This window comes from Pipistrellus hanaki (assembly GCF_964339955.1).
Source record: "Pipistrellus hanaki genome assembly, chromosome: 19".
Lineage (NCBI taxonomy): Eukaryota > Metazoa > Chordata > Mammalia > Chiroptera > Vespertilionidae > Pipistrellus > Pipistrellus hanaki.
Genome location: NC_140521.1, coordinates 8,586,557 through 8,606,976, shown reverse-complemented (window position 1 = coordinate 8,606,976; position 20,420 = coordinate 8,586,557). Strand labels below are relative to the sequence as shown.

Below are 20,420 nucleotides of genomic sequence, written 5' to 3'. Positions count from 1 at the left end.
CCATTCCCTTCCCCCGGCCCCTGTGCTGCAGCACTTGGTGCTCCGGACCGCTCAGGGCCGTTGGTGGAGCTCACGTCCTCATCTGCACCCACAGCCCAGACCCGGTGCCACGTGCCCGGGAGATGAGACCGCCCGGGCCTCGCCGGGACAGTCCTCCCCACACTCTCTGAGCCACGCGGCCTGTCCCGGGCTCGCTCTCGGCACCCGTGACCCAGCCCTGCTGACCCAGGAGCCGGAGGAGCCGCTCGGCGGGCAGTTTAGATTTGGGGGAGGAGGCGGTGACAGGCGGTGGCATGGCTCATGTCCCTCCTGGAATCACGGCCTTCCTCTCGTCACCCTCCAGCCCCGTGGCATCTGCTACCCCCGTCAGGACTGCCCTGGGCCCTTGAATTGGCTCTTTCTGTCTCCTCCCTCCGGTCGGGAGGGTTTCTCCAGGCCCGGCTGCCTCCAGACTGTCTGTAATGCCCCCTGACCCTCCAGGCACCGTCCACGCACGTAGCCGGGCCAGTAATGCTCCAGATCCAACCGAGCCCTCGCCCCCTCCCCCCACGGGGCTCCCGACCCCCTCACTCGGTCAAGTCAGTGCTGCGGGGACAGTCTCCGCCTCCCTGGCTCCTGTGGCCGGGGTGCCCCTTTCCGGGAGGCTTTACCTGGCCTCCTCTCTCCACCCCACACCCGGTGCATCTTGGGTAGTTGGCAGAAGGCACACGAAACGTGGGGGTCGCTGAGATGATTCGAAAAGGCCACAAGGGAAGCCGTGGGCCTTGCCGTCAGGAGAGCCGGAGGCCGGAGTGGCCCCCGAGGCCCAGCGCCCCGCAGGGCGGGGACCCCCGGAGGCGACGGGACGGGGGAGGGTGGAGGGGTCCGCTGACTCTCAGGGTCTCTCCCAGACTTCATCGACATCGTCAAGGATCCCGTGCCCTCCAACGATTACAAGACGGAAGAGGACCCCAGGCTGTTCCACTCCGTCAAGACGCAGCGGGGGCCGCTGTCGGACAACTGGATCCAGGAGTACAAGCAGCAGGTGTTCCCCATCATGTGCGCCTACAAGCTGTGCAAGGTGGAGTTCCGCTACTGGGGCATGCAGTCCAAGATCGAGAGGTTCATCCACGACACGGGTGAGCGCTGGGCACGGCTGCCTCTCCCCTCCTGCAGACCCGCCCTCCTCCCTCTTTCCCCCGTCATCTCTTCTCCCCCCTCCTCCCTCCTCCCCGCCCTCCTCCCGCCTGGGTCCCCTCCTGAGCCTGGACTCTCCCAGGAAGTGCTCGTCCAGCGTTCCCCACCCCCTCCAGGGCAGAAATCCCCCCCAAATTCAGAATGGCTTCTGAGCAGATGCATTACTGTGGGAGGCCCTCTATGAGCCAAACCCCACATTCCTGGGGGGAACTGAGGCACGGGACAGTGATTTCCTGAAGGCTGCACTGTGACCTGCAGCATGGGGCACCCCTCAGCCCTGAGCCTGGGCCGTGGGGCCCTGAGTCCCAACTGATGCCCCTTCGTCTCTGCCCTCCTCCCGCCTCTGCCTCTGCCCCCCTCCCGCCTCCGCCTCTGCCCCCCTCCCGCCTCCGCCTCTGCCCCCCTCCCGCCTCCGTCTCTGCCCCCTCTCACCTCCATCTCTGCCCCCTCTCACCTCCCTCTCTGCCCCCCTCCCGCCTCCGTCTCTGCCCCCTCTCACCTCCATCTCTGCCCCCTCTCACCTCCGTCTCTGCCCCCTCTCACCTCCATCTCTGCCCCCTCTCACCTCCCTCTCTGCCCCCCTCCCGCCTCCGTCTCTGCCCCCTCTCACCTCCCTCCTGCCCCCCTCCCGCCTCCGTCCCCGCCCCTCCCCGCAGCGCTGCGGAAGGTGATGGTGCGGGCGCACCGGCAGGCCTGGTGCTGGCAGGACGAGTGGTACGGACTGAGCATGGAGGACATCCGGGAGCTGGAGAAGGAGGCGCAGCTCATGCTGTCCCGGAAGATGGCCCAGTTCAAGGAGCACGAGGAGGAGCCGGAGCAGCCGTCCAAGGGCGAGGCCGGCCCCGCCCGCCCCCCCGGGGAGCCCCCCCAGCCCTGCAGCAGCTCGCCGCCCCCCGCCGGCCGCGGCCTGAAGAAGCAGTGGTCCACGTCCTCCAAGTCCTCGCGGTCGTCCAAGCGGGGAGGTGAGCCGCCGGCCCGTGGGGGTCCCTGCCCCTGCTGGACCCCCCCGCCCCCCCCCCGCCCGTCCGCTGGGCGGTCCGTCAGGCAGTCCGTCAGTCGGGGGTTTTGCCTTCCAGCCAGCCCTTCCCGCCACAGCATCTCCGAGTGGAGGATGCAGAGTATCGCCCGGGACTCAGACGAGAGCTCGGAGGATGAGTTCTTCGATGCGCAAGGTAGGCGGGCTCCCGGACGGCTCCGGGGGCCTCCCCACGAGAGACCTGGGGGTCTGCGAGGGTTCGGGTGTGGGGGTCGCAGTGGCAGTTGCCTGTGCACAGTCCTGGGTGAGCAGCTGGGACAGAGGATGAGAGGCTGAGGGAAGGCACCCCGTCTCAGGCTCACCCCAGCCAGAGGGCAGGATGTACGAGGCCTGGCAGGTGGGGCCCGTGCGCTCAGACCCCCCAGCCATGGACCTAGGACCAGAAGGTTTATTTCCTGGTGTGAGTTTGTTTCCATGAGAAGTTTCATGAAAGCATACCTTCCTATAATTTTCTGATTTTGTTTTTTGCAATGATTTTTTTTTTTCCATTTGATGTAAAAACTTTAGAAAATGCAGACACGCAGAAAATGCAGAAAAAGCCCATTTCCCCGGGGATCCTAAAATAAGCACAGCGAGCACGCAGCCTCCGGGCCAGGAGAAGCCGACTCAAAGCCCTCGCGAGCTGCAGCCCCGCCCCTCCTCCCGAGGACAGGGAGGGGCCTGGGGCAGGTGTGGGAGGCGGGTTTCCAGTTTGCAGGTGGCAGGCAGGACACAGGCTCAGAGAGGGCCAGGGACTTGCCTCCAGACACACAGCAGGGCAGAGGCAGCACCAGAGGCTTGTCCGCAGGTGAGCAGAGGAGCCATCTGATTATGACATTTTTTTTTTTTTTTTCAGAGAGGAAGGGAGAGGGAGAGAGAGAGAGATAGTAACATCAATGATGAAAGAGAATCATTGACTGGCTGCCGCCACCTGCACCCCCTCCCCCCAACTGGGGATTGAGCCTCAACCTGGACATGTGTCCTGACCGGGAATCGAACCAGTGACCTCTTGGTTCGTAGGTCAACACTCAACCGCTGAACTACACCCTATGGGCTATGGCATCTTTTTAAAAAATATATATTTTTTATTGATTTCAGAGAGAAAGGGAAGGGGGGGAGAGAGAGAGAAACACCAATGATGAGAGAGAACAGTGATTGCTGCCTCCTGCGCGCCCCCTACTGGGGATCAAGCCCACAGCCCCAGCCCGTGCCCTGACTGGGAATCCAGCCGTGACCTCCTGGTTCATAGGGTGACGCTCACCACTGAGCCCCACTGGCCCGGACTAATTACGGTATCTTAGTTAACCGGCCTCGAGGGAAAGAACTTGGGGGAGAGGGGGTGTCCCGGCAAAAGGCAGGTGCCGGTTTGGCCTTGCGGGGGGTGGGGGGCTGAGAAGAGATGCCTCTGCACTGGGGTCTCCCGGGGTTGGGGTGGGGCAGGGTGTTTGGGAGTCTCATCCCTGAGTCTGGCCTGGCTGTGCCTCGGCATGAGGAAAACACCCAACTCCGGTAGAAACGTTAGAAAAAGCCCGGAAAGAGGAGGCGGGCCTGCAGGAGAAGCCAGAGTGACAGTGCCCTGGGGAGGACCGCCCCACGTGACCCATCCCGTGGCCTGGTGAGGGGCACAGCGGGCATTTCAGGTGGAACCGCTCACAGCTGCCCTTCTCTCGACGCCGTCCTGTGTGGAGGCCGGAACGGTCGGGCACGCCAGCAGACGGGTGGAGAAACAGCGGGTGGCCCTTCCGTCCGGCGCACAGGGCCCAGGCATAAAGTGCGTGGACTCAGAGAGCGGGATGCCGAGGGAAAGACCAGCCTATGAAGACCCCATACTCCACGGCCCACTCTGAGGGATCGGTCCAGACAGACAGCGGGGTGGTGGTGGCTGGGGGCTGGAGGAGGGAGGAAGGGGGGATGACTATTAATGGGGACAGGGTTTCCTTTCCGGTGATGAAACTGTTCTGGTGCTGGGACAGTGTGGCTCAGTGGTTTGAGCATCAACTATGGACCAGGAGGTCGCCGGTTCGGTTCCTGGTCAGAGCACATGCCCTCGTTGCAGGCTGGATCCCCCGTGTGGGGCGTGCAGGAGGCAGCAGACCAGTGTTCCTATCTCTTTATCCCTCTCCCCCTCTCTAAAATCAATAAAAACGTATTAATGATTAAGTAGCAGGTCTCACCTTAAAAAGAAAGAAAGACGAGAACGTGTTCTGAAACTAGATTGAGGTAGTGGTTGCACAGCCCTGTGAATGTACTAAGTGCTGCTTTTAAAACGGCTTAAATGGTGACTTTTACAATACGTGAATGTTACAATTTTTGTTTTGTTTTTGTATCGTTTTTAAATTCTTTATTGTTGAAAGTATTACATGTGTCTCCTTTCCCGCCCCATTGACCTCTCCCAGCCCGCTCCCGCCTACCACAATTTTTTTAAAAGGTCAGGCAGCCCTGGCCGGCTTGGCTCAGTGAATAGAGTGTCGGCCTGCAAACCGAAGGGTCCTGGGTTCGATTCCAGTCAAGGGCAGGTGCCTGGGTTGCAGGCTCAATCCCCAGTAGGGGGCGTGCAGGAGGCAACTGATCAATGATTCTCATCATGGATGTTTCTCTCTCTCCTCCCTTCCTCTCTGAAATCAATAAAAATATATTAAAAAATAAAAGGTCAGGCAGCAGCCCCATGATGGGCGTGCGGCCGTGTGTCCGTCTGTGAAGGAAGGGGGAGAGCCGAGCCCAGCACGGAGCAGCACATGGGCCAGAGAAACATGGGAGACCCCAGAGCTACCACTCCCAGGCGCCCCACCTGCGGGGACAGGCCTCCCAGCCCCCCGCCCCCCAGTCCCTGTCCCCCAACAGTGTGCTGAAGCCCCCCTCTCCTTCCCAGAGGACCTGTCCGACTCAGAGGAAACCTTCCCCAAGGACATCAGCAAGTGGAACTCCAATGACCTCATGGACAAGATCGAGAGCCCCGAGCTGGAGGACACGCAGGGTAGCTGGCTGGCGCTGCAGGGCCGCTGGGGGGTGGAGAGGGGGGGCGTGCGGGCTGGGGAGCCCTCCTCTCTGACCCAGCTCCGGGGCCTGGGGGCAAGGTGGGGCGAGGGAAACTCTGGGCCCCACCTGATACCCTCGCAGCCTCTGTCTGGGGGGGCCCGTGGCCGGCCAGTTGCCCCCCTGCTTAGCGGACCCCCCCCCTGCCCTTTCTGTGTTGCAGACGGGCTGTACCGGCAGGCCACCCCCGAGTTCAGGGTGGCCTCCAGCGTGGAGCAGCTGAACACCATCGAGGTGGGTGCCCAGGGGGCAGAGGGCGGGGGCTGTGCTGCCAGGGGTCCCCAGAGCTGCCAGGGGGAAGTGGAGGCAGGACCTGGCACCCACAGCTTCACTCACGCCCCCCCCCCCGGCCCCGCCCCCGTCGATGTCCCCGAGGACTGGCAGGGATGGTAGGCGGCCCCTGACCCAGCGCCTCCCGGGGAGAGTAAAATGAGACACTTGTAAATTCCAGACCAAACGTAAGACCACCCTGAGCTCAGCCTTCCTGCACTTCCTGAAGAAAAGATGGAAGGGGAGGAAGCGAAAGCCACCTAGGCAGAAGTGATGTGGCCGGCGGCCGCCGCCCCGCTGGGGCCGAGGGGGGATGGGGGGGCTCTTAGCGCCCAATAAAGCTGTGTCCGCAGAGCGCCTGTGTCTGCTTTGGGGGTTCTTGGCACCGAGCTCAGGCCCCTCCGCCCCCGCCCGCGGGGGGTCAGAGCTGTTTGCACTGGGGGCAGGAGCCCGGCCCGGCGGGACCATCACTCCCTGCGGCCACCGCCCTGCTCTGGCCTCAGGCTGCCCAAGGTGCAGACGGGCCCTGGGGACAGGGACCCCGGGGAGTTCGGATGGGCTTGTGGGTGGAAGGAGCGTCCATGCCACCCTCCCCCGATCATGGGGTTTACTGCTCTGAGGTTTTAGGTCCGATGGGTTTTTCCAGAGAAGTGACTGATATCTGGGGTGTTGGGGTATCTATTTCCATTTGCTGGTTCACGGCGATAAAGCAGACAGAGTCCCCTCCCCAGCCACGTGGCACACAGCTCTGACCCCCGGGAGGGGCGGGGGCGGGGGGGCCGTGCTCGAGATCGGCCGAGGGTGTGCCTGGTGGCCCGGCGCGGTGCCCGGCGCCACCACTCGAAGCCAGATCCCCTTTGCCGGCAAGAGCCCCCAAACCGGAGCCTCCAAGCCCGGCCTTGCGGGAGGAGGTGGCTTTCCAGGGCCTGTCGCCCCCATACTGTGGGCTCTGTTCCCACGGGGATCACGGCTCCAGCAGGGCGTGCCCCTCGGAACGCAGGCTCACGTGGGAGAAGCCGGGTCTGAGGCTGACCCCCGGGGGTCCCCGAACGGTCCCAAGAGGACACACGGGCAGGGTTTCTCAGCCCCCTCCCCCCCCCACGCCGCCCCCCTGCCCAACCCCGTGGCCCCGTCCTGACCTGTGGTCTGGGCAGTTGGTAGTCTTGCCATGAATTCGTTCCTGCCCCGCCTACGGGCAGCAGCAGGCAGTCCTTGTAGCGGGGACAGGTGTCGCCCCCAAACTGCGTCCAGGCCCCGTGGCCCACAACTGGCCAATGACCAGTCCCCTCTGGGGGGTGAGGCAGCCCAGCCGCCCTTCCTCTCTCACCCGGAGCCTGTGCTGGCCTGTGGCACCCCCTCGCCCTTCCTGGCAGCCTCCCCAGCCCAAGGGCCCGGGCCCAGCCCTCCTCCAGGCTCCGTGTGGCACGTGGGTCCTGCTGCCGCCCTGCCTCCTGCCACCCGAGGCCCAGCTCACGCCCCCCTCATGTGACTCAACTCCTGTTCTGGGCCCTGGCTCCTTGGGGACAGGCTTCTCCCTCCCCCACCCCCACGCCTCCCAGCATCATAGGACACACAGTGCTCACCAGTGGCTCCTCCTCGCCCCCCCCCCCTCCCCGTCACGCTGGGAGCTGGGCCCGGAGAGGCCCTGGGGGTGGCGTCTCGGCCTGGGGTGGCGGCAGCTCTGGTTCCGGTCCAGGCGTCTCTGCTCCTGGGCCCTTGGTCTCGTGGAAAGTCAAGAAATGGCAGGGTCTGGGGGCTGTGGGGCCAGGGAGGGGCCCCATGGAGATGGGGGAGAGCTCAGAGCTGCCGGCAGAGCGGCCCTGTGACTCGCAGCGGCCATCGCCCCGCCTGCGGGGCCCGGGACAGACCCCCGCCTGGACAGGACACGCCGAGGGCAGCGACTCCCGCTGCAGACCTGGACCGGCCCTCAGAGGGAGCGAGGAGCCTCCTCGCGGGGGTGGGGCGGGGGCGGGGGTGGGGTGGGGGGAGTTCACACCGCCCCCTCGCCCACGCAGGACGAGGTCAGCCCGCCGCTGGCCATGCCGCCCTCCAAGATCCACGTGCTGCTGCTGGTGCTGCACGGGGGCACCATCCTGGACACGGGCGCCGGGGACCCCAGCTCCAAGCAGGGCGACACCAACACCATCGCCACCGTGTTCGACACCGTCATGCGCGTGCACTACCCCAGCGCCCTGGGCCGCCTGGCCATCCGCCTGGTGCCCTGCCCGCCCGTCTGCGCCGACGCCTTCGCCCTGGTCTCCAAGTGAGTGCGCAGGTCTGCGGCCGCCTGCCCCCCCCCCGGCTCCCCTCCCCCCGGCCCCCCATGTTGGGACATCTGTCTGGACGTCCAGACAGGCCATCCAGGCCGTTCTGCCCAGAGGTGTCAAAACCTGTGCAGGTGGCTGGGCCTTGGTGTCCCCTCGTGGGGGTGCTCACCTGGCACCCAGACTCAGGGCCTCGCTCCCCAGCCCTGCCCCCCGCCCGCCCGGGACGGGCCTGCTGAGTCCTGGCTGAGGCTCTCCGCTCAGAGCAGGGGAGAGGGGCTCCATCCTGGGCTGACCCGCGGCCATGGCTCTGTCCTGACTGGGCCCCCTCCCCCAGCCTCAGCCCCTATAGCCACGACGAAGGCTGTCTGTCCAGCAGCCAGGACCACATCCCCCTGGCCGCCCTGCCCCTGCTGGCCACCTCCTCGCCTCAGTACCAGGAGGCGGTTGCCACGGTGATCCAGCGGGCCAACCTCGCCTACGGGGACTTCATCAAGTCCCAGGAGGGCGTGACCTTCCACGGGCAGGTGAGCCGTGGGGTCCGGCGGCGAGGTTGGGGTGGGGCCTGCCTGGACCCCGGGCCCGGCCGTGGCGGGCGCCCCGGTTCTCCCCGGCCTGCGTCTCAGCCCCGAGGCCCCGCTCCCTCCCTCCAGGTGTGCCTGATCGGGGACTGCGTGGGGGGCATCCTGGCCTTCGACGCCCTGTGCTACAGCAGCCAGCCGGTGTCCGAGAGCCAGAGCAGCAGCCGCAGGGGCAGCGTGGCCAGCGTGCAGGTACCGGGGACGGAGGCTGGGGGGCCAGGGGGGATGGGGGGCAGGGTTGTCCTCTCTCTGGCTTGTTGAGAGCCTGGCCGGGCAGGGGGCCTGCCGTCAGGAGGGACGGCCCGGAAGGGGGGCAGGCCAGCCGCCTCCTGGCTCACAGTGAGCCTGCTTGGGCTGTTCCAGGACACTGACCTGCTGTCCCCGGGCATCCTGGTGAACTCATCGCACGGCGGCGGCGGTGGCGGAGGAGGCGCTGGCGGTGGCGGCGGCGGCGGCGGCGGCGGCGGCGGCGGCGGCGGCGGCGGCGGCGGCGGCGGCAGCCTGGAGAGCAGCAGGCACCTGAGCCGCAGCAGCATCGACATCCCCCGTAGCAACGGCACCGAGGACCCCAAAAGGCAGCTGCCCCGCAAGAGGAGCGACTCGTCCACCTACGAGCTGGACACCATCCAGCAGCACCAGGCCTTCCTGTCCAGGTGGGCGGGGCCGGCGGGGGCCGGGGGTCAGGTCAGGAGGCCCACCGCCGGGGTGGGGGCGGGGCTTCCCAGGGGGAGGGACGGCCCATGTCAGGGTCCAGGGCGCCCCCAGCCTCACTGGGCCCGAGGCTCTTCCGCAGGAGAAAGGGGGGCGGGTAGGGTACAGTTGTTGGTCTGCCCATGCCGAGGGCCACCCTGAGCCAGAGGGGACAGCGTGTCTGGGGGAAGGAAGCGGGGGCAGAACTGACCAGGGCAGGCTGGTCCCGGTCAAGGCCGTCCCAAAGGCAGTGGACCCCTTAGAGAGGTGGGACCCTCTGTCCTCAGAGGTGTCCCTGCAGCCCTGGGGCAGCTGCACTGGGGAGGCAGCACAGGGGTGCAGCCTCTTTGGGCCTGAGGACCCCTCAGGGGCCTCCTTCGGGAGCTGAGGGGGGCAGGCCAGCCCCGAGAAGGGCCTCGGTGTGACCTGGCGCCCCCCCCCCCCCCCCCGCAGCCTCCATGCGAGCGTGCTGAGGAACGAGCCCGGCTCCCGCCGCTCCAGCAGCTCCACCATGCTGGACGGCACGGGGGCCCTGGGCCGGTTCGACTTCGAGGTCGCCGACCTCTTCCTCTTCGGGTGCCCGCTGGGGCTGGTCCTGGCCTTGAGGAAGACAGTCATCCCCAGCCTGGATGGTGAGAGCCCTGCGGGGTGCGGTGGGGCGGGTGACACAGGATCAGAGCGCAGGGTCTCCGAGGACCCCTCTCTCGAGGCCATGGTCTCGTCTCAGGCCCCTTTCCGTATCGACCTCTTTTTTTTTTTTTTTTTTTTGTCCTCCGTATTTCTCCCATGCTCCTGTTCAGCAGCTCAGCCCCTGGCCCCTGTGTCCCATCAGCTGCTGTTCCATTTCTTCTCTGAGTCTCTCTCTCTCTCTCTCCCCCCAACCTCCCCGCGCCCTCGGAGCTGTGGTCCGGATAGGAAAGGGAGCCTTCCGGGGTCAGAGGGGGATAGACGCAGTCTCCCAGGCCCTAGGTCTTCCCAAAAAGGATGCAGCCAGGCACCCCCAAAGCCTTCCTGGTTCAGTGACCTCACAGCCCCGGAGCCGCCACAGCCACGCTGCTCCAGGGACCCTCCTCACGTCTACACGGACAGGGAGGCGGGACGTTCGGGCTGAGCGGTCTGTCAGCCGCGGTCCCTGCCCGGTGCCTGCCCCCAGGATCAGCCAGTGCGGCCCTGCCATCCTCACCGCAGGGCCCATGTCACAGGCCCCAGGTCACAGGGGGGGAACAGGCTCAGCGAGGGTTAGACACTTGCCCGAGAGCGAGCGGACAGGGTCTGGCGTAGGGACAGGGGTGTTATGTGGAGGGTAATGTCGCAGAGCTACACGTGCTGATGGGAAAGACGCCAGCATTCTGTGTGTTCAATGAAAAAAAAACCCCACAAAGTTCAAAAAGTATAGCCTGTGTTCCTATCCATGTGTGTGATTTATTTTTAAATATATTTTATTGACTTTTTTACAGAGAGGAAGGGAGAGGGATAGAGAGTTAGAAACATCGATCAGCCGCCTCCTGCACACCTCCTACTGGGGATGTGCCAGCCACCAAGGTACATGCCCTTGGCTGGAATCGAACCCGGGACCTTTTAGTCCGCAGGCCGACGCTCTATCCACTGAGCCACACCGGACAGGGCTCGTGGGTGTGATTTAAAACTGAACACACACTACCGACAGCTTATACAGATTCCAACCTCTCCCCCCCACCCCAACCACTCTTCAACAGTGGAGCATCCCTCTGCAATGTTTCATACGCCAGCCAACGTGGCATAAATCAGAGAGGCAATTACCATTAATTTATGTGGGACATTTTTTTGAGCGTTCCCAGACCTGAAAATAACCTTCCAAGCGATACCAAATACGCTTAATTACATCCAGTTTCTACAATAAGCATAACACCCTTCTGAGGTCTCCCGGTCTTCCGACAGCTTAGGGCACGACCTGCTAACAGCTGCGCACAATAAACCGAGATAAAGCGCAGATGCTCACCGGCAGCTCAGAGCCCTGGCAGCTGGGAGCTGCGGTGCCGGGGTGGTTGGTTCCCGGAGGGAGCTTGGCAGGGCCTCTCGGCTGCCTCTACAGCAGCTCGTGCAAAACGAACGCTAAGACCTATCCAGGGGGTTCAGTCGGTTGGTGCGTCGTCCCGTACACCCAAAGGTTGCGGGTTCGATCCCCGGTCAGGGTACGTGTGGGAGGCAGCCAGTCGATGTTTCTTCCTCTTTCTCTCAAATAATAAAAGCCTATTCTCGGGTGAGGATTTACAGATGCTGAACCCTCTTTTTGAGTTTCTTTGTAAAAGTGACAGTGTTCTTGGAGGTTTTTTTATTATTATTATTATTGATTTTTTTTTACTGAAAGGAAGAGAAGAGGGATAGAGAGTTAGAAACATCGATGAGAGAATCATCCATCAGCTGCCTCCTGCACACCCACTACTGGGGATGTGCCCACAACCAAGGTACATGCCCTTGACCAGAATCGAACCTGGGCTCTATCCACTGAGCCAAACCGGTTTTGGCATTGGAGTTCCTTTTGGTTAGCGAAACCGGGTACAGATGGTCCCCAACTTAGGATGGTGTGACTTTCGAATTTTTTCAACTTTGCGGTGCTGCAAAAGCGATCCCCCGTCAGTAGAAACTGAACTTCAAATTTTGGCTTCTGATATCCTCCCAGGCTAGCAGTAGGTGGAATGATCCTCTCTCAGGATGCTGCGCGTTATAAAACAAGCTTCATGGAGACTATTTTGCCCAGCCACAGGCCAGACGGAGTGTTCTGAGCATGTAGAGGGGGGCCGGGCTAAGCCAGGATAAAGCAGAGGATGGATGCCTGTGCTTACATTGTGTGTGTGTGTGTCTGTGTGTGTGTGTGCTTACATTCTTACATCCATGTGAAGTGGTGAAGTGGTTGGACTTGCAGCCCATTCTGACAACCCCACAGGCAGGCACCCTGCTCCGCTAGGCATGCGTGAGAGGCTCCAGCCACGGGGCTCGGAGGTGGAAGGCAGCCTTCCATTGAAGTCTTTTCTCATATACTCTTGTATTTGAAAAACTTTTTTACCATAGTTGTTATAACTTTTCAATTCTGTTGTTGTTGTTGTTGTTAATCCTCACCTGAGGATTTATAGAGTGTGCAAGGGAGGTAAGGAGAGAGAGAGCGAGCGCAACATCAGTGTGAGATACACAGGGACTGGTTGCCTCCTGCACGCATCCCACTGACCGGTTTGGCGTGGAGATGGGTGGAGGGGGCAGAGAGCAAACCCCCAACCCAGATACGTGTCCTTGACAGGGAATCGAACCCGTGATTCTTATGTCCAAGAGCCAACGCTCTAATTACTGAGAAAAAACTGCCAGGGCTAACTTTTCAATTAAAAAGAAAAGGTTGCCGAAACCGGTTTGGCTCAGTGGATAGAGCGTCAGCCTGCGGACTGAAGGGTCCCAGGTTCGATTCCGGTCAAGGGCATGTACCATGGTTGCGGGCACATCTCCAGTGGGGGGTGTGCAGGAGGCGGCTGATCAATGATTCTCTCTCATCGATGTTCCTAACTCTATCCCAGTGTTTTTCAACCTTTTTTGGGCAAAGGCACACTTGTTTCATGAAAAAAATCACGAGGCACACCACCATTAGAAAATGTTAAAAATTTAACTCTGTGCCTATATTGACTATATATAAAGTAATTCTCTTGAATAGGAATCAAATAAACACAAAGAAAGTATTTTATAATTACTTTATTATGAAATATTAAGTAAACAAAATAGTGAAAAATTATAAAATTCTTGTCTTGTCTGCACCTACGGCACACCAGGCAACATCTAGTGTGCCGCGGAACAGCGGTTGAAAAACGCTGCTCTATCCCTCTCTCTTCCTCTCTGTAAAAAATCAATAAAACATATATTTTTTAAAAATAAAAACGTTAATAAGAGGAAAATGGTCCAAACAGATCCCAAATTCATAGGCACACTTTCAGGTTTTCCGTATCCGGACCACCAGCCCACCGTCCGTGCTGTAGACCATGCTCAGTTCTAGGCCCTTCCCCCTCCCCCAGCTACAGGGCCCCCCCCCCAGCTCCAGGCCCCACCTAGTCCTAAGCCCCGCCCCATCCCTGCTCCGCCCAGTCCTAAGCCCGCCCCGTCTGGCTCCAGGCCCCGCCCAGTTTCTAAGCCCCGCCCTGCTCCAGACCCCGCCTTCTTGGGGCGGAGCTGACTGCCAGGCGACTCCGCCCCTTCCCGCCCCCAGTGTTCCAGCTGCGGCCCGCCTGCCAGCAAGTGTACAACCTGTTCCACCCCGCGGACCCGTCGGCCTCGCGCCTGGAGCCCCTGCTGGAGCGGCGATTCTTCGCCCTGCCGCCCTTCAGCATCCCCCGCTACCAGCGCTACCCGCTGGGGGACGGCTGCTCCACGCTGCTGGGTGAGGACCCCCGCGCGGCCGGGTGCTGGGGGCGGGTGGTGGGTGGGTGCTCCAGGCCGGGGTGGGCCTGCTGCGCGGGGAAGGGCGGCCTGCACTGAACACCTGGGAATCCGGGCACCTGTCTAGGAGAGGGCGCACTGGCCCCTGATACCACAATTAGGGATGCGGACAGGCTCTCAGCCCCATGCCAGGGGCCCAGACAGGTCCCAACTGCCCGCCCAGGCGGAGCTGAGGACCCGAGGGGCTCTGTGCTGAGCCCCCCGTGCCCAACCCAGATATGGGGGCGCAGGATGGGGGGCACAGAGTAGATAGGCCTGGGCAGGGAGTGAGTGTGCGAGCTGCCCTCCCAGGGACCGTCCCCGCCCCGCCCACCCACCCCGGCCCCAGCGTGTGCCCCGGTCGTCCTGTCACCTGGTCCTCAAGCCCCGTGTGTCTGGTGTCGGAGCCTGTCCGGACGGTCCACATGAGTGTCTGTTCTTGTCCTCTGTTCTCTCCCCGTCTGCCTCCAGTCGAGACCGTGCAGAGAAACCCCGAGCTGGTCCTGGAGGGCGGCCCCCTGACCCCCCTCCCCGGGGACGGCTTCCTGGAAACCAGTATCCCAGTTCCCGAGCTCACCTGGCAAGACGGGCCCCGCCCGAGCCCGAGCCCGAGCCCCAGCCCGGGCTGTGCTGAGTGTGTGTAACCCCGTTCGTGACGTGTCTGCTTCCCTGGCTGATGCTGGCCTCAGTTTCCCCCCCGTGCTCCCGGCCACTCGGAGTCTGTGGGACTGAGGCGGAAGAAGGGGGGCCCGGTGGGTCAGGCCCAGCAGAGCAGGTCCCAGTGCCCGCCCTCTGCACACCGGGGCCGAGCCAGGCGGGGGCCAAAGCCAAGGGGTCCTAGGAACCCCGAGGGGGGAGCAGCTGTTCAGGGTCACCGAGTGCCAGTCCGAGTTCTCTTTCCCCCAGCGTGAGGCTGGCAGGGCAGCCAGGAGGTGGGGTGAGGCCTCAAGCCCCCGGGACTCACTCGTTCCCCAGGGAGAAGCCTTCAGGCCCAGTGAGGGGCCAGATTCTCAGGCCTCATGCCTTCCCTCCCTGAGAACGCCCGGGCACCTCCCGCACCCCATCCAGACATGGGTCCTTTAGCCAGCCCCTTACCCCAGCTCTGCCCGGCCCTCAGCCGGGCCCAGGTGAGCCTGGTTCAAGCCCTCTGCTCCTGCCTCGCTCAGTGTGGCCCTCGTGTGAGGGATTATGTGAGGCCTCAGCGTAGGGCGTCCCTGGAAAGCCACCCCAGCCCCTGTTGTTAGCACCCCTCAAACCCAGCTGCCATGGGCTGCGGGGTGAGGCTGGGCCCTGAAAGCTAAGAATGCTAGACTAGACCACGTCAGGGGCGGCGGGGGGCGGGGGGAGAGATAAGAAGGATGCCCAGCGGGGGGTAGGGGGCTGGGGGGGGCGTGAGCCTGGCTGCATTGACTCCCTGCCCACTGTGTCTGTGTCGGTCCCCTGTCCATCCTGCCCTGGCCCTCCCTCCCTGCCTCAGCTCCGTGTCCTGTTCCCTCAGCCCTGAGCAGGCAGCCCTGGCACACTTAGGCCCTTCCTCGCTGCCAGCTCTGCTCGTCTGCCGCTGGAGGTGTCAGCCTTGCCTGGCGTAGCCTGGCCCCCCCAGCCCATGCTGGACCCTCCCTCCCTCCCTCCCTCTGCTCGGGGGCTGCAGGCGGGCGCGGCCTCTCTTACCCCCGGGTCTCTGGTCCCTGTCCACCTGCAGCCGAGGCGCTCCAGACCCACAGCGCACTCTTCCAAGAGCACACGGCCCCCTCCTCGCCCGGCGCGGCCTCCAGCACCCGGGGCTTCCGCCGAGCCAGCGAGATCAGCATCGCCAGCCAGGTGTCGGGCATGGCTGAGAGCTACACCGTCTCCGGCATTGCCCAGAGTGAGTGCCCTCCCTGCGCTGCCCCCTCTGTCCTGCAGGGGGCAGCGTGCGCCCCAGGGAACAACAGGTGGCAATGTCTGGACACAGCTGGGGAGAGGGCGCCGCGGGCACCTGGTGAGCAGAGGCCAGGGGTGCTGCTCGACACCCCGAAACGCTCAGGACGCCCCACAATGGAGCGGGTCCGGCCCCAGGTGTCCGCGAGGACTCTGGCGGGAAGGAGGGGCGGAAGGGCCGGCCCCGGGGGGCGGGTTCCCGGCGGTGGGGGTTGGCGGCGCTGGCTCAGAGAACTGGGGGTCAGTGGGCCTGGTCCTAGCCCTTGTGGGGGGAGGGTAGGGGGGGGGGTGGAGGAGGGTGCATGGAGTGTGGGGTGCTCCGTGAGGGGGGTGTTTCTGGGCAGGTAAGGCGAGCCGGACAGGCCGGGGGCTGGCTGAGGAGGCCAGGGAGGTGAGGCCTCACCGTGGCCCCAGGGGCAGAGGACATGGCGGCCTTTGCTCGGTGGCCCCTGCCCATCTCAGAAGACTCTCTGCCGCTGGGCGGAGTGCAGGTCACCCCTCTCCGTGCCCCCAGCCGCCGCCCTGCCACCCCCTGCCCTCATGACAGTCCTCAGGCCGCCTGTCAGAGCCGTGGCCCGGGCAGGGGCTGGTGCGGTGCCGTCCTGTGCGGAGGGCGGGCCGAGGGCCCGGCACTCATCCTCCCAGCATCCTTCCCGGCCCGGCGGCAGCACTGAGGCCGCTCCCTCGTTCTCGTTCTCAGAGGCCCCCGTGCCGCTCAGCCACACCCCCAGCGTCAGGCGCCTGTCCCTGCTCGCCCTGCCCCCCCCACCCCCCTCCACCCCGGGGCCCCGCCCGCAGGCCCGGCGGGCGCACCCCCACCTCCCCGACCTGGACATCGGAGGAGGTACCGGGCGCCTCACGCCCTCCACCCACGCTCGCCACTGCCACCGCCGCCGCCTCTCACGGGGTCACCGCTGTTTCCAGGCACCTGTCACTGCTGGGCTCCGCTCACTGCCCGCTGAGGCCTAACCGGGGAGCCAGGGGCCGGGCTGGGAGCCCTCGGGCATCCAGGGAGTGGGGGCAGGAGCAGATGGAGTTGGGGGGCGCGGACACCCATGGAGCTGGGATGAAGGGGTGGGGGGCCAGGACTGTGGTCAGGCAGCTGGACCCCCTTTCCTGAGTCACCTGGGCATTTCCTGCATGAGCCTCCTCCCTCTAGACAGGGTGGTCCCAGCCCCGAGTGGGAGTGGAGATTCGTTCGGCCGGTCTGACCTCACCAGCTCCCAGGGGCTGATGGGAAGCCTTTCACAGCCTGAGGCCTTGGGGGGACGGGAGCCAGGGAGAGTGGGGCCCAGGGCAGGGTCACCAGGGTCGGCCATAGGACCAGGGATTGCGAGTCCTGCCTCCAAAGGCTCTCCCCCTCCCCCTCTGAGCCCACACCCCCTCCTGGAGGCCCCTGGTGCCCCGCCTGCTCGCCCCTGCCCTGGCCCCTGGCCCTCCCCCTGCTCCCGTTACCCAGCCTGGCAGGGGGACTCTCGCTTCGGCTGCTGCCCTTTCCCCGGTTGGAGGAGGGTCTCCGCCTTGGGACTGAGCCCGGACTGAGGGGTCGGGGGACCCTCTGGGGTCCCAGCCCCGTCACCGCCCCGCCTCCTCCCGGCAGTTGCTGCGAAGTGGTGGGGCCAGAAGCGGATCGACTACGCCCTGTACTGCCCCGACGCCCTGACAGCCTTCCCCACCGTGGCCCTGCCACACCTCTTCCACGCCAGCTACTGGGAGTCCACCGACGTGGTCTCCTTCCTGCTGAGACAGGTACCGGCGCCACGGCCAGGCCCCCAGGGGCTGCCGACGAGGAGGGCGGCGGGGAGCCTGCCTTCGCTCGGACCCCGTGGGACAGGAGCACGCCCAGAGCGTGGGCACTAGTGGGTTCGTAACCCCCAAACCCTCTCAGCTTCCTCATTTTTTAGTGTTTTGTGTTTTTAGAATCCTCACCGGAGGATATTTTTCCACTGATTTTTAATATATTTTATTGATTTTTTTACAGAGAGGAAGAGAGAGGGATAGAGAGTTAGAAATATCGATGAGCGAGAATCACCGATCAGCTGCCTCCTGCACGCCCCCCACTGGGAATGTGCCCCCGCAACCAAGGTACATGCCCTCGACCGGAATCGAACCTGGGACCTTTCAGTCCGCAGGCCGACGCTCTATCCACTGAGCCAAACCGGTTTCGGCTCCACTGATCTTTAGAGAGAGGGGAAGGGAGGGGGAGAGACGGAGAGAAACACAGATGTGAGACAGACACATCGATTGGTTGCCTCCCGCATGCCCCCGACCAGGGCTGGGAGCCTGCAACTGAGGTACGTGCCCTTGACCGTTATCAAACCCGGGACCCTTCAGTCTACAGGCCGATGCTCTATTCACTGAGCCAAACTGGCTAGGGCTATGCTGTTTTATAATTGATTTCAGGAGAGGAAGAGAGAGAGAAGCATCAATGATGAGAGAGAATCACTGATGGGTTGCCTGTTGCACACCCTCTCCTGGGGATCAAGCTCCCAACCCTGGCATGTGCCCCGACCAGGATTGGAGCCGTGACCTCCTGGTTCCCGGTCGCGGAGCCACACCGGCTGGGCCACCACTTCCTGGTTCCGGGTCCTGGAACAGGGGGCCCAGGCTCGAGCCTGCTCCGTGTGCCCTCTCCCCGCTCCCTCCCAGGTCATGAGGCACGACAACTCCAGCATCTTGGAGCTGGACGGCAAGGAGGTCTCGGTGTTCACACCCTCGAAGCCGAGAGAGAAGTGGCAGCGCAAGAGGACCCACGTGAAGCTGCGGGTGAGGGTCCTCGGGGTGCCCGGGCCCCGGTGTGCCGTCCTGTGGAATCCCCACAAGGAGACCCGTCTCACAGATGCAGTGACCGAGTTCCCGGAAGCGTGCTGTCTCTTTTACCCCCACCCCCACCCCACCCCCGGCTGTGAGACTGGAGCCAGCACCCCACTCACAGCCAGGGGAGGTGCCGCGGCTCCCCCACTCCCCCACGGCCACGTGGCTCCGTGGCTGAGCTGGACTTGAACCTGGGCTTTCTGGCCTTAAGCCCAGCTCCCCCCACACAGGCCCATGGGAGACCCCAACCGCCCCTCCCCTCCCCACCCTGACCCCGCCCCTCCCCTCCCCTCCCCAGAACGTGACAGCCAACCACCGGATCAATGACGCCGTCGCCAACGAGGACGGCCCGCAGGTGCTGACGGGCCGGTTCATGTACGGGCCCCTGGACATGGTCACCCTGACGGGGGAGAAGGTGAGGGCGCTGGGGAGACGGCGGGAGCCCCTGCCTGCGCCCTGTGGCCGGGGGTGGGGGTGGGAGGCCCGCGGCACGGCCCAGCCCTGACCAGCCCGCCCGGCCCCAGGTGGACGTGCACATCATGACGCAGCCGCCCTCGGGGGAGTGGCTGTACCTGGACACGCTGGTGACCAACAGCAGCGGGCGCGTGTCCTATGCCATCCCCGAGGCGCACCGCCTGGGCGTGGGCGTGTACCCTGTGAAGATGGTGGTCAGGTGCGCGCCTCGTCGGGGCGGGCGGGCGGGTGGGCGGGGGTCCTCCTCCGGGACGGGAGGAAGGGACTCCGGTGAGTTCTGATGAGCCGGGCCCCCCCACCCCCCAGGGGAGACCACACGTTTGCCGACAGCTACATCACCGTGCTGCCCCGGGGCACGGAGTTCGTGGTCTTCAGCATCGACGGCTCCTTTGCCGCCAGCGTGTCCATCATGGGCAGCGACCCCAAAGTGCGGGCGGGCGCCGTGGACGTGGTGCGGTGAGTGGGCCCGAGGGGCTTGGCGGCGGGGCCCGGGTGCCAGCGTGGGGGACGTTTGTCAGGGACCTTGAAGGTAGCACCGCCTCTTACTAGCTCTGTGACCTTCACTTGACCTCTTTTTACTTAATTTTTTTTTAATATATATTTTATTGATTTTTTACAGAGAGGAAGGGAGAGAGATAGAGTGTTAGAAACATCAATGAGAGAGAGTCATCGATCAGCTGCCTCTTGCACATCCCCTACTGGGGATGTGCCCGCAACCACGGTACATGCCCTTGACCGGAATCGAACCCAGGACCTCTCAGTCCGCAGGCCGATGCTCTGTCCACTAGACTAAACTGGTTTCGGCTTGACCTCTTTTTTTTTTTCTTCTTTTTTTTCTTTTTTTTATTAAATTATTATCTGTGTACGTATTTTAACATTGCCCCCCCCTCCCATACATACCCTCCCTCCCCAGAGTTTTGTGTCCATTGGTTGTACTTATATGCATGTATACAAGACCTTCGGTTGATCTCTTATCTCCCCCAGATCTCCCCGCTGTAATTTTACAGTCTACTTGTTGCTTTACTGTCTTTAGATTTATCTTTTGGTTTGTCAGTTTATAATGTTTTTTAATATCCATAAATGAGTGAGGCCATGTGGTATTTCTCTTTCATTGACTGGCTTATTTCACTCAGCATGATGTTCTCTAGTTCTATCCAGGTTGCTGCAAATGATGAGAATTCCTTCTTTTTTATGGCAGCATAGTATTCCATAGTGTAGATGTACCACATCGGCTTGACCTCTTTTTAAAAAAATATATTTTTTTTATTGATTTCAGAGAGGAAGGGAGAGGGACAGAGATAGGAACATCAATGATGAGAGAGGATCATTGATGGGCTGCCTCCTGCATGCCCCACCCTGGGGATTGAGCCCTCAACCTGGCTGTGTGCCCTGACCAGGAACCGTGACCTCCTGGTTCATAGGTCGACGCTCAACCACCTCCCCACGTCAGCCCGGCTTCACTTGACCTTTTTTTTTTAAATATACTTTTATTGGCCGAGACCGGTTTGGCTCAGTGGATAGAGCGTCGGCTTGGAGACTGAAGGGTCCCGGGTTCGATTCCGGTCAAGGGCATGTACCTTGGTTGCAGGCATATCCCCGGTAGGGGGTGTGCAAGAGGCAGCTGATCGATGACTCTCTCTCATCAATGTTTCTAGCTCTCTGTCTCTCTCCCTTCCTCTCTGTACAAAATCAATAAAATATTCACAAAAAAAGAGGCAAATATCTAATATATATATATATATATATATATATATA

The 20,420-nt window shown here is 62.8% G+C and overlaps 1 protein-coding gene across 1 annotated transcript in view; it reads left to right on the top strand.

Moving 5' to 3' along the window:
• The window catches only part of PITPNM2 (phosphatidylinositol transfer protein membrane associated 2), a 93,541-nt gene that overhangs the window by 69,132 nt on the left and 3,989 nt on the right, over positions 1-20,420 (top strand). Inside the window, 19 exon segments of the mRNA XM_084867772.1 lie at positions 891-1,118; positions 1,833-2,138; positions 2,253-2,348; positions 5,061-5,165; positions 5,388-5,458; positions 7,510-7,757; positions 8,096-8,285; positions 8,412-8,531; positions 8,703-8,992; positions 9,483-9,661; positions 13,249-13,419; positions 13,929-14,093; positions 15,160-15,324; positions 16,078-16,221; positions 16,978-17,126; positions 18,027-18,143; positions 18,490-18,606; positions 18,716-18,864; positions 18,972-19,121. Of these exon segments, the coding sequence (XP_084723898.1) occupies positions 891-1,118; positions 1,833-2,138; positions 2,253-2,348; positions 5,061-5,165; positions 5,388-5,458; positions 7,510-7,757; positions 8,096-8,285; positions 8,412-8,531; positions 8,703-8,992; positions 9,483-9,661; positions 13,249-13,419; positions 13,929-14,093; positions 15,160-15,324; positions 16,078-16,221; positions 16,978-17,126; positions 18,027-18,143; positions 18,490-18,606; positions 18,716-18,864; positions 18,972-19,121 (3,160 nt within the window).